Source organism: Pieris napi, chromosome 5, assembly GCF_905475465.1.
Source record: "Pieris napi chromosome 5, ilPieNapi1.2, whole genome shotgun sequence".
NCBI lineage: Eukaryota > Metazoa > Arthropoda > Insecta > Lepidoptera > Pieridae > Pieris > Pieris napi.
This window is the reverse complement of record NC_062238.1, coordinates 3,174,453-3,190,079: the sequence shown is the minus strand read 5'-3', so window position 1 is coordinate 3,190,079 and position 15,627 is coordinate 3,174,453. Positions and strand designations below refer to the sequence as shown.

The window sequence follows — 15,627 nt, the reverse complement described above, 5'->3', positions numbered from 1 at the left end:
TTTTAGAATAACGGTTCACCTAAAGGGCCATCCCTGCAACTTCCCGCTAATTCCATTCCTGGGCGCTTAAAATTGATATTTTGAGCTCGCTGAGTTCAAAGAAATAATATTTCTATGCATTTGAGCTCTCCCAGCTCGAAAGTCTGATAGAAGTTTCATAGAACACTATTTTTGGAATTTTCAAACCGCAATAACTTTTGAATGGATTAAGCAATTTTCACGCGGTTGGCGGCATTCGACGCAGTTTTATCATCCTCATAATTTAGCAATTTTAATTGATCGAACTACAAATTTCGGAGTAATCCTGAAAAAACACTTTTTCGGGTTTCTTTCGTTCACGATATCTCTCGAACGAATCAACCGCTTCTGACTAGCTTGGTGGCGATCGACGTGGTTTTTCAAGCTCAAAGGCGGATTAGTTTTTGAAGTTGATCGATAAAGAAACCACTTTTAAAAAAAAATATTTCTTATTTTTTTAAGATTTTTCAAAATGTCTCAATATCTATCGGTCCGAATCGGTTCAAATTCACAGGAAATGTAATTTTGAGGGAATTATTTAGAACGCCGTTTAGTAGATTCCGATCGGTTTAAGGAAATGTAGGCATCACGCAGCTGCACGCATTTAACTTTATCGACGAATTTTTGTTATTTCGGCTTGCGGAAATCGTCAGATTATATATTTTACATTATTCTTGAATTATTTCCTTCAAAATTAAAAAAAATTAGCTACGCTCGAGAATGTCGAGATGACGTTTTTTTTTTACAACTTTGTTGCCCTCCCCTTTTTTTACGTCACTCTCAAATTGTCAGATTAGTGGAATATACACTTTTTAGGATGTAATTAACTCACCCTACCTTAATCTGACGCGCTCGGGAATTTCTGATGGTCAATTTTTTTTTACTAATCTGATCCTGTCTCCTTCACGGGCGGCCTTATATATGGGCCTCATATTTTGTGGAGGTACTTAACCGGGTACAAGGTATCCCCCTATATATTAATCTGCCGCGCTTTAGTAAATCCCGAAATCCCCTCTTGGGCTCCCCTACCATTAGTGTTCGTAGCGTGCCGTCCCCGCCATTTTGTCAGTTGACTGCAAATAGTTTAGAAGTGCGCACCCGTTTCGATTTCATAAAATGACCTGATGATGACAGTATTGATGTTGAAATGCTTATTATGGCAATTAAGTCTCCAGTGACAATATTAAGAAAAATGCTTGTATTTGGAATTATAAACAAGAGTACAGTAACAAAACAATAAAAAACAGAGCGTGGGCGGCTGTAAACAATGAACCAAAATGCATTGAATCCATAATGCACGTGTTTCTTTTTCGTTTTTGTCGACGTTGCCGGAGTAAAAGCAATAATAGTGTTTCTTCTTCGGAATTCATTTTGCAACTGACTCCTGTACAAAGAGTCTCCGATGGCTGCCGTAGAGCTTAAAATTTGACATGTCGGCATCGTACCGCTCGTGTCAATGAGCCCTTAGACTAATGACCGTATGAGAAAGTTCAAGGACATATTTGGAGGTCATTCACTCCACCCAAAGGATATATTGTAAAGCAATATTTGTATAACGGTTTCCTCACGTTAAAATGTTTAATCCTATAACGATGTCTTTCTTTATATGCTTTAGATTGATACTGTTTATGTAAATGAGGGTAGGAGTATCATTTTGTATATTATATATGTTAATATTAGTTATATTTCTTACGGATTTTTTTTCAACAGGGTTTTCTTTACATAAGGAAGTAATATTGATCGAATCTTAAAGTATTTACAATGATAGTGGTTTATATTTACATTAATTTATTGTTATAAATTATTTGTTATAAAAAAATATTATAATTTATATATTGTGCGACACACTATTGTATATTTCTTAACTATAGATATTAATTTTACAGACTGTATTTGCATAATATATTACTTCACTTTTTAAGCTTTCTTAAAGTTATTTAAAAAACATATTATGTACATAATATTCATAAACTGTATTTCTGTACATAAAGATTTTAACTGTACTTTGTTTTTAAATTCGGAATTGGGATAAATAAAAGCAACATTTATTTCATAAGTTTATTTCCATCAAAACTTACCATGGCCTTTTCCACGAACGATGGCTCAGGCGTAGAAGAGTCCATGGAACATAGTGTTATTTTAAATATTGCACACAACACCAAACAATTAGAAATATACATAGCCTTAACGAAAAATAAAATTTGACATGACCGCGTAACAATTACAAATTTATTTGATGTACATAAGCTAAGATCAAAATATAAGTTGAACCAATCTGGAATGTCAGAGTATCTATGTAAAAGTGTATAAATATCATTTTCTTACTACCTAGGAACATATGCACAGTTTTCACAAAGAAAATAACGACTTCATGTCAAACTTAATAATAATTGGACAGTGTTCTGTGAATATAATGTAAAAACTGTGATCAGAAATAGGATTCCTCACATTACCTTTATAGGGTAATTGTATAACCTAACCTATGTAGTGGTTTCCTCTCGGCCCTCACTAGTGCTGTCCTACTCTAACCTCCTGCCTAGTCTCATCTAAGCGCAACTTGGTACCTAAGTATTAAAAATCTCTTATAAATATTTGAACACCTAGCATATAGAACATCCGATATCAACGATAAATGTAATTATAATTCCTAGTTATAAAAAATAACCTTCGTAATTTTCTGCTTAATACATTTAATTTAATTAAATAGCTACTATCTAAGTTATTTTTAAAGTCAACTAACGAATGTCTGAAAACAACTTAATCTTATGCCCCATCATTTGCGATTGTCACTGTTTAGATTGGGAAGCGTTCAAGTATTACGTCACGCAATTTTTGGAGATTATTGACACCCCCTCCCCCCCCATGTAACGCGCCGTAACGTTTTTCTGTACAGAAGTACAGTACTGTACCCAAGTATAGTAAAACAAGGTTGTTGACATGACAGTTGATTTAAGTGTAACTTGTGTGTTCAGAATATTAATAAAATGTAAATGAATTATAATCTATATATATAAAAGAAAGTCGTGTTTGTTACAACACTTATAACTCGAGATCGGCTGGACCGATGTTAGTTATGTCTTTTTTGATGGATTTTTCTCCACTCCGAATAGCAGAATAAGTAATAAAATATCGGATAAGTTATCGAATAACAATAAATAAATTAATTAATTTTACGAATGCACACGGCATGTGGTGACATTTGTTGACAAAACTACGCATCATTTTACGTCGAATTCGTGTCACTTCAATAAATTCCGAACTTGAGGTAAATGAGGAGATGCATAACCAGGCTTTGATCTTAATCGAAAACATGTGTTACCTCATCAAAAAATGTTGTAAAGCAGAAAGTGCTTTAACATGCAGTTTCGCAATATTGGCGATAGAGAGAAGAGGCCTAATGTGTAAAACTGCCATTCTTCTTTTGCAATGGCAAGCAATAAAACATTTCTCTATTTGCAAAAAAAGTTATCACCTTAATGAAATCCTAAAATAAGTTAACTAAAGTAACAACGATATTATTATTAAGGCGGAACGAAGTTAGCCGGGTCAGCTAGTTATTAATATATGTTATCACCGGCTTATTTCGTGAATTGTCAGTGACTAGTGGCCACGTGATATACGCTGTGCATAATTATAAAATTTTTGTAACACACAAACAGGAAGAAATTAAGCAGTAAAGATTTTTTTAATCTAGGCAGTGTACGTAAATGTCTCTTCCCGATAAACTCTCCAATAATAACACTGACAATCGTAAATATCGCATTTCCGGCTGGATTTATCCTGGATATTATACCACTCTATAACTTAGCTATTAATTACATTATACGCCGGATAACCGATTTTGGTTCACTTATTTTATACTATGACACTAAATACAAAGTGTAAGAAAAACTACAAAATTTAAAATGTAACCTACAGACATCCGTTAGTTACGTCTCATCAACTTGTTCAGATTTTACGATATTACAAGTAACCGCCTGTATTTTTAGTAAAAAAAATCCTTAAAACGACAGCTACGCATAATCTGGTCACCTCATTTATTTGTCTATATAGATAGCAATGGTTAAGAATACTTACAAGAGATTGGATTAGAACCGCCGTTGATTACCACCACTTGAGGCATTACTGAAGTTACCACCACCGCCGCCGCCACCTGAGCTGTAACCACCTGTAAAAAAAATTATAAATTACCCCAAACATACTCATTTCTATAAATTTGTAGTTGTACATACATACAACAAAAGTCTGAAAAAAATTAGACTTGGAGAAAATACTTTCTCCCCTAGGCCTTACTTCATATCATAGCTATTTAGTTATTTATTTTCATCATTATAGTTGGACAGTAATTATATAATTGATATGAAAATGAAATGACGCACAGAAAACCAGTTTCTTTCTGCAGACTCTACTATACGGAACTGTGCTCCAATGCTAGTGCTAAAAACGTAACTTTAAGTAATGTAACACTAACACCAAATATGTATAAAAAGTCGTAGCGCGTATTGGGCCACTGTACCATTGTTCATACAAATATTAAAAATGCTTTGTCAAAGACATGATACAGCTACTGTATATGAATATTTGGAAAATCATGCCTTAATATCATTAATAATATAACATTTCTAACTAATTTATACAATTACTGTCATTCAAACATATTTAATACAGCAAAATAATAATTACCACCGCCATATGGCTGTTGCCTCTGGGCATTGAAGTTGGGCCTCATCGGTCCACCTCCAAAGTTCTGTTGATAACTACTTCCAAAGTTATCGGGACCTTGGCCCCAACCCTGGTTTTCGTAACCCTGGCTCCAGCCACCGCCTGAGTTATCCCAAGGATTCTGGTTATTCCAACCGCCTTGGTTATAACCTGAAATATTAAGTTGTTTCATAAGTGATATGTTTAATTCAAAATTTTAGCTTTATTAGTAGGGCACTGGTTCCTTCATGACAAAAATGTATTTGTGTGAGCTGCAAATTATTACTGTTGTTTGAAAGCTTTGCTATTCTTGCAGCTAACTTGATTGAAAAATTAAATAAATGATTTGAATGACTCTCAATTTTTCATTAGACATTATTTTGTATGTAAGGTCTTATATAACCTTAACTCTTTTAAATAATATGTCAATATATTTACCATAATCAACGTCCTCACCAGAGTTCCAGTCCTGTCCTCCCTGCCTTCCACCCCAGCCACCGCCACGACCGCCTCGCCTACTTCCCCCACCCCCACCTCCACCGCCTCCGCCGCCGCCGCCCCCTATCTCAGACTTCGATAGAGCTTTCTTCACATCTAATCTGTGCCCCTTAACCTTGTGGTTCTGTTGCACTGTAAAAAAATGCATTCTATAGGTTTGCATTTTGCCCCTATGGCAAGTTATATTTATATTGCATGCAAATACAATAATTAGTTCCAGATTAAGGGCTACTTAAGATAATGATCTATTTATGTTAGAGGATTTAACTAATTAAAATCATTAATAGCTTATGTGGGAATAATAAATATTTTGTAATGAATATCTTAGTTCCATGAAATAATGAGCTAATTATTGGGAAATTCATTAAATCTTACATTAATACTTATTGATTTATATAATTATCAGGCATAATTAATATAATATTCAGGCTAATATTATCATGACAAACATTAACTAATCTGGCAAAAATGTAAATGTTAATATAGACAGTAACTATTTTTTCAAAGTCTACCACCATCTAATATGCATGGAGATGTCAAAGGCATTGAATTGACCAAGATTGAATTGTAATGAAAAAAGGTGATAGTAAACACCTACTAACCATTACAATTTTTGTTTTACTAGCTTTATGTATGTTATGTTACGTTACCTCTTTGGTATATACATCCTGTGCCTTAACCACTAAACCAGGCAGAATTACACATTTCCTAACAGAAAAGATGCACTACATAGACAAAATTGTATATTGTAATAGATTATATTTTTCCTATTAAAGATAAGTAAAAAGTCTTTCTTACAGCATACTCTATCAACTGGGTCATAATCATCAAACTCCACAAAACCAAATCCTCGTTTCTTTCCAGTTTCTTTCTCTGTCACAAGAATAACAGATTGAACTTCTCCATATGAGCTGAAGTACTCCTTCAAATCTTCTTCCTCTATATCTTGCCTTAGACCTCCTACAAAAAGTTTTTTTACTGTAGCACTAGCATCAGGCCTAGCAATTTCTTCTCTGGGAACTGCACGTTTGGGTTCAACAACTCTGAAAAAAAATGCAATCATAAGTATTAAGACACAAGAGCTGTTGTAATATATTTTCTATATGTTGGCATATTTGATAGCTATCAATATATATAATATCATAGTCAATATTGTGTTTTCAGATATGAAGTAGAATATGGACCAAAATTTTCATTGTCATTTACATTTTTAAGAGCAATGATGCCTAATTAGTTAATTATTTAGCGTTTAACCCTAAGGTTGAGCATTCAATTCTCGGCTCACAAAAAACAGATGCAATCTGGAAGACATTGACCATGTTGGGATTACGACAAGAAATGAAATGTGTTCAAAATAATTTTGTATCGCAAGTAAGAAAAATTTTGATTTGTTTGGCAATACACTTACCTGCCATCAATTTTATGGGGTCTGTTTTTCTGAGCATCATCTACCATGTGAGCTTGCGAATATGTGATAAAACCAAAACCCCTTGACCTCTTTGTTTGGGGATCTTTCATGACAACAACATCAACAATTTCACCCCATTGTTCGTAGAATTCCTTTAATGAAGTATCAGTTGTCCGATAATCTAAACCTCCAATAAAAAGTTTCCTTGTATGCTCTGGCTCTTCCTGTAAAATGTTTTAATTTAGTTATTTATGTTACTAAATTGTGGCTTATAATTAATTAATCAATAATACATTAATTAATAAATTATAGCCATCAGTTTAGGTAGGTTGCCATATATAAAAAATATTACAAAAAAGATCTGACTTGATTCATTTTAATATATGTATTATATATAAGTATTATTAATTAAACTTATGACATTAGCTATGACTCACATATTTTTTTCTTGGATTAATCCGAAAAGAACGGACCATTTTGTATCATTCGAACAAAATCGATAATACAACATTCAGTAGATATAGAAAACCATTTGATAATATTAATCACACATAACTAAATACTATATATAATTCGATGTAGATTTTTTTCTTATTAAACAGATACTTACGAAATCATCACCGCCGCGAGGTTTCATTTTAACTCGGTGTCGATTTTCTTATCTGTAAAAGATATTAAAAATTATTGTATAGGAATACAGTTTACGTAGCAACGAGAAATTTTTTGCAACAAAATTATATTGATATACAGTGATGTATTCTAAACTATGCCTTCTCGGCCTTTTAAAAATCAAATAGTAGAAATTATACTTAGTAGGTACCTTTATATTATTAAGCAAAATCTCGAACCGCAAAGAAAATTAGAAATAAATGCCGACTAGCGAAGCAAGCTACGAACCATAAATCACAGGCTACAGAGTACTAACACCGCACAGAGACAGACTTCAGTTTCAACTAAAAACCACAGGCAAAATAAATACTCTTCGTGGTAGTTGGATTTAAAAAGTTAAAGTCGAAGAAAAAACTTTCGTAAAAAAAAGGGCGTGCTTAAAACAAAGTACCTACACATGTCAGAAGTGAAACTTCTTCGGCAAACAAATTTTTAAGTCTTGTTTATAATTAAACAAATCTAATGCTACGGTCACACGCACGCCGTCGTTCACCGACACTTGTCCGATTCGCGGCATTCACGTTCACAGGCGCGTTCACGGGCTCGGGCGTACCGTTTACACGCTCGTGAATGTGAATTGTGAATGTGCACGTTAAATGTAGAGTTGAACGCGCGCGTGTGAACCTACCATAAAACTTTACATTTCCGAGACTTAGAGGGAGGGAAAAAGGAAGATATGTTAGGAATTTAATGAATTTAATTAACATTAAAATATTAAGTGTCGAAAATTAATACAAATTATAATTTTTTTTAAATTTATTTCTTCAATAATCAAATCACGTGGCATTTTAATTTATAATTCGTCATTTGATATTTCAATAAATTATTTTGCATATTTGAAAATATAAAATACTAATACCTATTTCATAAATCCTCTTGACGATATTTTCCTTTTAAAAATAGAATTTCTATAAGGTACCTAATTCGCCCTTCTCACTCTCTCTCCCTTTTCTTCGACAAAATCGCTGCACATCTTCGTGACGTTTTGTAAAAAATTACCCTCATACTAAAGAAGTTTCACTACAAAAACCAAGTGTCCTCCGCCGCCTTTATTTGTTCACGATAAACTCAAAAACTACTGCACAGGTTGATTTCGGTATTCACCTTATTTTAGTTTTCTATCGGACCTAAAGAGAGGATCGCCTCTCTTAACAGGGACTGGCCGGCCCGTAGGCGGTTTAAGTCAAAAAGTTGTATATTATGTTCTTAGCGGTCGCAATAACTTTAGTAACGCGTTTTAGGGTATGACGTCATCGCAGTAATTATAGACCCACCATCTACCGTCGCTACTCCACATTGGAAGTGACAAAATTTATATCTTTGTATGATTGATATCAGTTGAGCCAGACCGATTTCCCGCTGTATTACAAAAAATAGAATCTGCACGCATAATAAAACAATAGGTAATTTTGTTGTTGTTGTTTTCACTTCATTTATCATTTTTGATAGTTGTTGTCGTAAATAATATATATATGTATATATATATAAGTTTCGTGTTCGCAATTTAGTCTGGACGATAGTTCGCTTAATCTTTAAGTACTATCCCTCAGTGCAATGCACTTATTGGCATTAGGTAGCTATGAAGATTTTAAATATTGAACCCCAATTCATACCTATTTAATTAAATCGACATTTTATTGAGTAATTTAAAGGTTAAGTTGAAGTTAAAATTTTGATATTAACAACACGTAACAACAGATTAAAAACTTATAAAACGTTACCATCGAATAGCAACACTGCGGCTTGATGCTTGAGTCTTGACCACCACTCGAAACTCACTATTCGCTTCAATTTTCATTTCTTTTTGGCGAAGCGTCGGTACTGTGTAGACGTGTCTACTGTCTATAACGTTGTAGTGGTTTTTGTGAAAACTTCTTTTTATTCATATATTTAACTAAACTAAATTTAAAATGAGGCCACAGAATGGAGATGATGGTTATGTAAGTATTTGTCTTTTTATGGTTTAATATTAATGGTGCAATTGTAGTGTATTGATATTGGTAAACAAGTGTTTTAATTTTAGTCGAGATATTAGTGTTTTTTTCCATTTTAATTGCATATGTAATTGAGCTGCGCTTATATACTGCGATTTTACAGTAATCATTATGGACGCCTTGGTGATTCAAGATCACGCCATAGCCGACCGCCATTTTGTTGTTGATATTGGTAATGTATCGTGGCATATTTTCAGGATGAACCTGAAGTACATCGTAAAATCTTCATCGGAGGCTTGAATTACCGAACTACAGACGAATCTCTCAAGTCTCATTTTGAAAAATGGGGTGAAATTGTTGATGTAGTGGTCATGAAAGACCCTAAAACGAAAAGATCGCGTGGGTTTGGCTTTATCACATACTCTAAAGCGCATATGGTGGACGATGCTCAGAACAACAGGCCACATCGTATCGATGGACGGTAAGTTACAATACTAAGCTTTTACTTTCCGCTTACTCAACAAGTTAGCTACTTTTATAACTGCAGTCCAGCTATATGAAAGCATTTTAGTTGCTTTCATATCGTTTTACACTGCAAATATTATAAGACAACACTTGGTGAATGTCACACGATTTAATACGCGTGGCATTTTCAGTGAGGTCAACAACCTTCATTATAAGAGTCAATTGGCATCTCTGACCTAGAATTACCTTACATATTTTATTTTTCATTGACTTTCACATACTGCTTCATATAGCACTTTCTGTTTTTTATAGTTTTGTTGAAACAAAAAGAGCAGTTGCTAGACAAGACATTAAAAATCCTGAAGCTGGTGCTACAGTTAAGAAATTATTTATTGGTGGAATTAAAGATGACCATGATGAAGAGCAACTGAAAGAATATTTCTCAAACTTTGGTGAAGTTAAAAATGTCAGTATTGTTACTGATAAAACAACAGGAAAGAAACGAGGCTTCGGTTTTGTTGAATTTGAAGACTATGACCCAGTTGACAAAATTTGCTGTAAGTATTTAAATGATTTTTCTTTTATGGATCCACAGTTTTGCCCCAGAATGGAAGTGATGTGTCCAAACTGGCTTCCTCTGTCTGTGGAAAGTAAATTTTTGATTTTAGCTATACCTGACTATTATCTAGTAGATTGGGTACGCAAATCAACAAACATTAAAAATTTGTATGTTATTTATTACCTTACAAATTTCTTGACATATTTTAGTTAATTCAATGTTTCATTTTAGTAAATGCTCCACACAAAGTGAATGGTAAACAATTGGATGTGAAAAAAGCATTGCCAAAAGATGGTTCAGATTCTAGAGGTGGAAGACAAGGTGGTGGTCCTAGCAGAAATGACAACTGGGGCAATGGTGGAGGTATGTAGAATCTTATGTTATTTATTGAATTATAAGATTACATCAAAGTGAAAAATATGTGATATAAAATTAAAAAATTCAATGTGATTCTAGGTGGTTATGGAAACAATCAAGGTGGATGGAATAATTCAAACCCATGGGATAACAACCAGGGAGGTTGGGGAGGTGGCAACCAAGGGGGTGGTTATGGGGGAGGTGGTAACCAAAGAGGAGGCTGGGGTAACCAAGATTTTGGTAACTATGGTAACCAGGGGTACAGTGGGGGACCAACTAGGAGTCAACAGTATGGTGGGAATAATAGAGCAGCTCCATACAACATGAACCAAGGGGGTGGTGGAGGTGGTGGCTATGGGGGTGGAAACTATGGAGGTGGCGGCCAAGGAAGAGGAGGGAGATTCTAAATGTATGTATGTCACATCACATCAAACATTAAAAGACAAATCTAATCATGACACTTGCCTAATTAGTCGCAAGGCAGCATTCTAGCACCTTTAGGTATATACTTGTAGGATTAACATAACATTCACATTAGGGTGAGATAGCTCTGATTGGGTAGTTAATTAATAATGCTATGCATTTAGTATTTTTCATGTATGTTTATTAAAGGTTTTTTTCAATCTCTAGGTTACGTGCTAAGTACACTAGTAGTGCAGAGTATATCGTGCTAGTGTAGGCGCTCCGGAGCTCATAGTTACTCATCATGGTCTACATCGAGACCACCTAGGAGAAGGCGTCAGGAAAATTTTAGACATTTAGATAGAACATAGCAATCGTTAGAAATCAATTGATTGTACTGATATGTAACTCCTATTTATTATCGTATTTAGGTATCTGCCGTGACATAATTTTAAGATTAGGATAGTTTGTGATTAAATATTTTTATGACTAAGTACAATTTAGGATGATTTGTAATGTAGAAGCTAGTTACCTAGCTGTGTAGTTGACTTACATTTTCTCACTACATCCAGTATTAAGTTCTCAAATGAATGTTTAGGTATAAAATTGATTTAGGATAAAGCTATGTTAATAAAATTAAATTTATATGTGTAGGGTTGTTTATTTAGATCTGTAAATAGTCCTTTTCTTTACCATTGTTAGTTCTAAGTTACAATTTTTAGGCACTAGAAGGTTTTAATGCTAAAGTGGCATAGGAAGTAAAAGGGGAATATAATCTAGCTTCAAACCATCTAGTACTTACTGATGACAAATAATTTCAAAACTGATAGGTGTACTGACGATTAGATGTTTTAATAAATCAGTCATTTTCTTTTGTTGTTAGTCATTTCCCCTAAAATTGGAAAAATGGTAAAGTTTTATGCTAAATTTCTAAAACTAATCTCACCTGTATCCCTGGTACTAACAAAAATTGGATACTAGGTGGCTGTACGTAGAGTAGCTTTTGATGTTGGGAACTACATGTACCTAACATATTTCTTCTCATATTCTTAAATAAACTATTTTCCTAAAGTCTTAGGTTATTTCAAAATATGGTTTGATTCTACATAGACAATTCATATATACCTAGGTAGTAATTTGGTCTTAGCATTCTGAGATAAATATAAGTGAAATAAAATCTCCGTCTGTTAAATCTATGTGTGACTCAAAGGAGAGTTCCCACTGAAAGTCTGAATCTAAGCCTTACTGTTGCTATTACTCTGTACAACGCGTGTTTGAATTTTTTTCTATAGTTTGTCGAAATAGTAGATTTATCATTTTGAACAAAATTAATGCTTAAATTGAGCTGTAATATGATGTTTAATAAAGAAAAATAATAATTCATGTGGGAAATCCCGTATAGCAAAGTAAAGATTTAAATTCATGCAATGAGATTTTGTGGGTATGGATGGTATTATATTTCCGGAGGACTTACAGAAATCATGTAAGATGGTATCTCAATAGTTAATTCTCATGTTAATTATCTAGCAATTCTATACAGATTTAAACGCCCTCTATTCCTCATTTAATGTTATCGTCAAGTAGTTGGTTAACCTCTAATAAGATCTATATTTAGGTGTATTTATTGCATTTTACCTTGACATTCGGAAAACCATCGAGTCATTTACGATATACGCGAGGAACGTACAACTTAAACTACGATTTCAAAAAGAAGCCATTACATTAAGTGGCTCAACGGGTAATAGGAACTGGTAGTACTTGAGTACATAACGGAACGTTCATTAACAAATATTAACACAAGCACTCGAGTGAGTGAATTATAACAGCACGTTCACACGTTCACAGAATTTCTTAACGTCGAAGCATAGTTCGTCTTGGGTGTACATCCAACACAGGCCCACTTTTCTGATTATTCTGTATACACGTTTAGAAGCGCTGTACATAGTTACTAAGGTTAAAAATATGTTATCCACAATCAGTCGCTCATATAAAACCGAATACGATACGTATTTAATAGAGGTCTAATATAGGTTTCTATCACTTACAGCTACAGTCAAACACACTTCATCTACAGTTGGTGGGTAATGTTTTTTTTATTTTCCACGTCTATGTACATATTTAATTTGTTTATTTCCATGATTACTACGGGGAATCTGGGCATCATTCTCGAGTGGAAATGCGAATTCGGTAAGTGTTTTTCTCATATTCTGTGATCCCTTTTTATTTAAAATAAATATATTTTGAAAATACATGATGTTTTATTTATATCTTACGGAATATTTACAAATTACGTGCTTTCGTAATCTACGAAATTGGTATAGTGACGCCTAATTACGCTTTTATATAGTAATCAATGTAATAAAAACAAAGCAGAAAAGTAATTGAGTATGATAACAACATTATAGTAACAGAGCAGATATTTAAAAAACAGCGAAATACAATATTTAAATAGATGCAAAATACAAATTTCATTTAAAATATTATATTTTATAATTGATTCGCACTTGTGATTATTTAGTGGCAAAGCTGATAAGAAGATTTTTTTTATTCAAGTTTACCACATACGTAATACTATATATACGGCATATGTTACAAGGTTTTTTTTTTAAATATATGGCAATTTTGATAAACATGGTTATTTGTTAAGTGCCAATATTTTTTACTTATTATCATACCATTTTATAAGCACCAATCTTTAATACCATTAAGGTCACTGAACAAAAGCATTAAAGAGTTAACTTTATTTTTTTAAAAGTCATCAGCGAAGAGATGCTTTATACGATTTTATATGATTCCTAACAATGTAGGAAAAGTTGACAAATATAAAGAAGAGTAGCAGTCCCGAATGTGATCCTTGGGGAACACCAGATCGCGCAATGTAGTGTATGTATGTAAGGGAATAGACTCGGCGCCTCCCAACAACTAACAAGTATTGACTGAGACCTACTACAAAGTTTGAATTAGACCAGTTCAGTAAGTTTTCTGTGAATCAATTAAGATATCTATTACCTAAAGACAATAGGGGCAAAGATCTACATCGCTTTACACAGATACGCGCCTGCAATGTTGTGATAAGTTATACGTGCCGAACTCTTGCTTAACCTTTTTTGTAGGAAATTTTGGACCCCTCATGGCTATATTAATAATTTAAAAAATTATAGGCTTCTGGGACTTATTTTAAAGTTTGTTTGCTTAGGTAGTAAATACGTATAAAAACGCTATCACTCAAATATTCTTAGAACCCAATTAAATGATGGTGGTCAGCCAACCTGACGTCAGAATGGCCGGCCACTTTATTTGTTTATTATATTCTTTAATGCAGAGGTAGCAAATGTGTCTTTGAAGGTAGCAAAAAGTATCAAATAGGTAGAGAAATATGGCGTATAGTTTGATCGCGATATCAAGTTTGGTCAGCCCACCTCACGAGGAATCAGGTCTAGCCCAGCTCCTTTCTTAGTATCTAGTCCATGTATTTTCTTAGATATATATATTGAAGGGATATATATATTTCTTAGATATAACATTGCCAATATCACCTGGGGTGGAACTGGCAACAAGTATTTCATCGCAAGTATATACAGACGAAAATTAATATGAAAAAATATTAGCAATATCAGAAGATGACTTAGCTGTAACATTGTCCATTTTCATGTAAGAGGGAAGCGTAGAATGACTACCTTTCTTAATTTTTATTGTTTATAAAAAACATTTAGGATTATAAGGAATAGGTACTTGCCTTAATATTTCGCTTATATTTAGTACCTATAGCAATATTTTAGCAATATTTTAGGAAAAAAACAAGAGACGTAGAACAAAAATATCTATGTTATCCGTTGATAGACATATAAATAAGCAAATGTTGATAAATTGGCTTTGATTTTTTTGGGAATAAAATACATCTAGAATCGTTTCATTCAAAGAACAGCACCGGAACAAGTCAAAAGAACAATTTTATTTATTGACGCTTACTTATGTAGTTGGCTAAGATATTATAACAGGAGTTTGCAAAAGCTATTTTAAGTTAATGTAGTCTTGCAATCCCTAGTGCAGTACATAATATTTGTTTGCTATTCGACCAGATCTCGGCAACCTTTAAATATAAGTATGGGATGCTATCGCTACGGTATTTGATGGTAAAATTCAATTGGGTGATGGTAATTTTAATTTTTTTACTGTTTTCCGTTTTGACTTTATTTATTTTTATTGTACTGATCGTGTCATACAATTACTGATTTAGCTGATATTGTTGTATTCAAGGACGCTGATATATAAGGACATACAGTATCTACAAGAAGGTATTATCAACAATAGTTTTTGTATAAAAAAAATTGCAATGGAACAAAAACATTACGGTGGTACAATCTGCCACATATAATGGCATGCAAGTTTGTCTTACATAATTAGAAGGAAGAAGTTAAAACATAGTAGATTACATATTAAATTATTAAAAGTAGCATAGTAAAATATTATATTATTTTATCACCACTTCATCATATTATTATAATATATTATTAAATCATCAAATTAATATTAATTATAAAGTTTCACTCAAGTTATCATTAATACTTATAATAAAACATTTTTCCAAAAGTAGTATATTAAGTCCTTACCTTGAT

General features: G+C 33.2%; 2 protein-coding genes across 3 annotated transcripts; one reads left to right on the top strand and one right to left on the bottom strand.

Moving 5' to 3' along the window:
* Positions 1 to 2,062: 2,062 nt before the first annotated feature.
* LOC125049548 (heterogeneous nuclear ribonucleoprotein A1-like) lies at positions 2,063 to 7,560 on the bottom strand. 2 transcript variants are annotated; one of them, XM_047648909.1, is made up of 8 exons: positions 7,446 to 7,560; positions 7,236 to 7,287; positions 6,626 to 6,849; positions 6,016 to 6,260; positions 5,158 to 5,349; positions 4,702 to 4,890; positions 4,096 to 4,186; positions 2,063 to 2,582 (listed from the first exon to the last, which is right to left on the bottom strand). In XM_047648909.1, the coding sequence occupies exons 2-7, from the start codon at positions 7,260 to 7,262 to the stop codon at positions 4,107 to 4,109; spliced, it is 957 nt and encodes a 318-aa protein (XP_047504865.1). In that variant the 5' UTR covers positions 7,263 to 7,287; positions 7,446 to 7,560; the 3' UTR covers positions 2,063 to 2,582; positions 4,096 to 4,106. The 2 variants fall into 2 exon arrangements, with proteins under 2 accessions (XP_047504865.1, XP_047504866.1); XM_047648910.1 differs by having other exon boundaries at positions 5,176 to 5,349.
* A 1,508-nt stretch (positions 7,561 to 9,068) lies between these two features.
* Positions 9,069 to 13,260, top strand: LOC125049376 (heterogeneous nuclear ribonucleoprotein 87F-like). Its single transcript, XM_047648601.1, has 6 exons — positions 9,069 to 9,234; positions 9,486 to 9,709; positions 10,006 to 10,250; positions 10,484 to 10,615; positions 10,709 to 11,018; positions 11,240 to 13,260. Exons 1-5 carry the CDS (start codon positions 9,205 to 9,207, stop codon positions 11,014 to 11,016), a joined length of 939 nt encoding a protein of 312 aa, XP_047504557.1. The 5' UTR covers positions 9,069 to 9,204; the 3' UTR covers positions 11,017 to 11,018; positions 11,240 to 13,260.
* Positions 13,261 to 15,627: the final 2,367 nt, after the last annotated feature.

Coding starts and splice junctions, on each gene's coding strand:
- LOC125049548 (XM_047648909.1), bottom strand. CDS start 7,262: ATGAAACCTCGCGGCGGTGATGATTTC. Junction 6,850..7,235: donor CTCGCGGCGGTGATGATTTC/GTAAGTATCTGT, acceptor AACATTTTACAG/GAAGAGCCAGAGCATACAAG. Junction 5,350..6,015: donor CCCAGTTGATAGAGTATGCT/GTAAGAAAGACT, acceptor ATTTTTTTACAG/TGCAACAGAACCACAAGGTT.
- LOC125049376 (XM_047648601.1), top strand. CDS start 9,205: ATGAGGCCACAGAATGGAGATGATGGTTAT. Junction 9,710..10,005: donor CCACATCGTATCGATGGACG/GTAAGTTACAAT, acceptor TGTTTTTTATAG/TTTTGTTGAAACAAAAAGAG. Junction 10,616..10,708: donor CAACTGGGGCAATGGTGGAG/GTATGTAGAATC, acceptor ATGTGATTCTAG/GTGGTTATGGAAACAATCAA.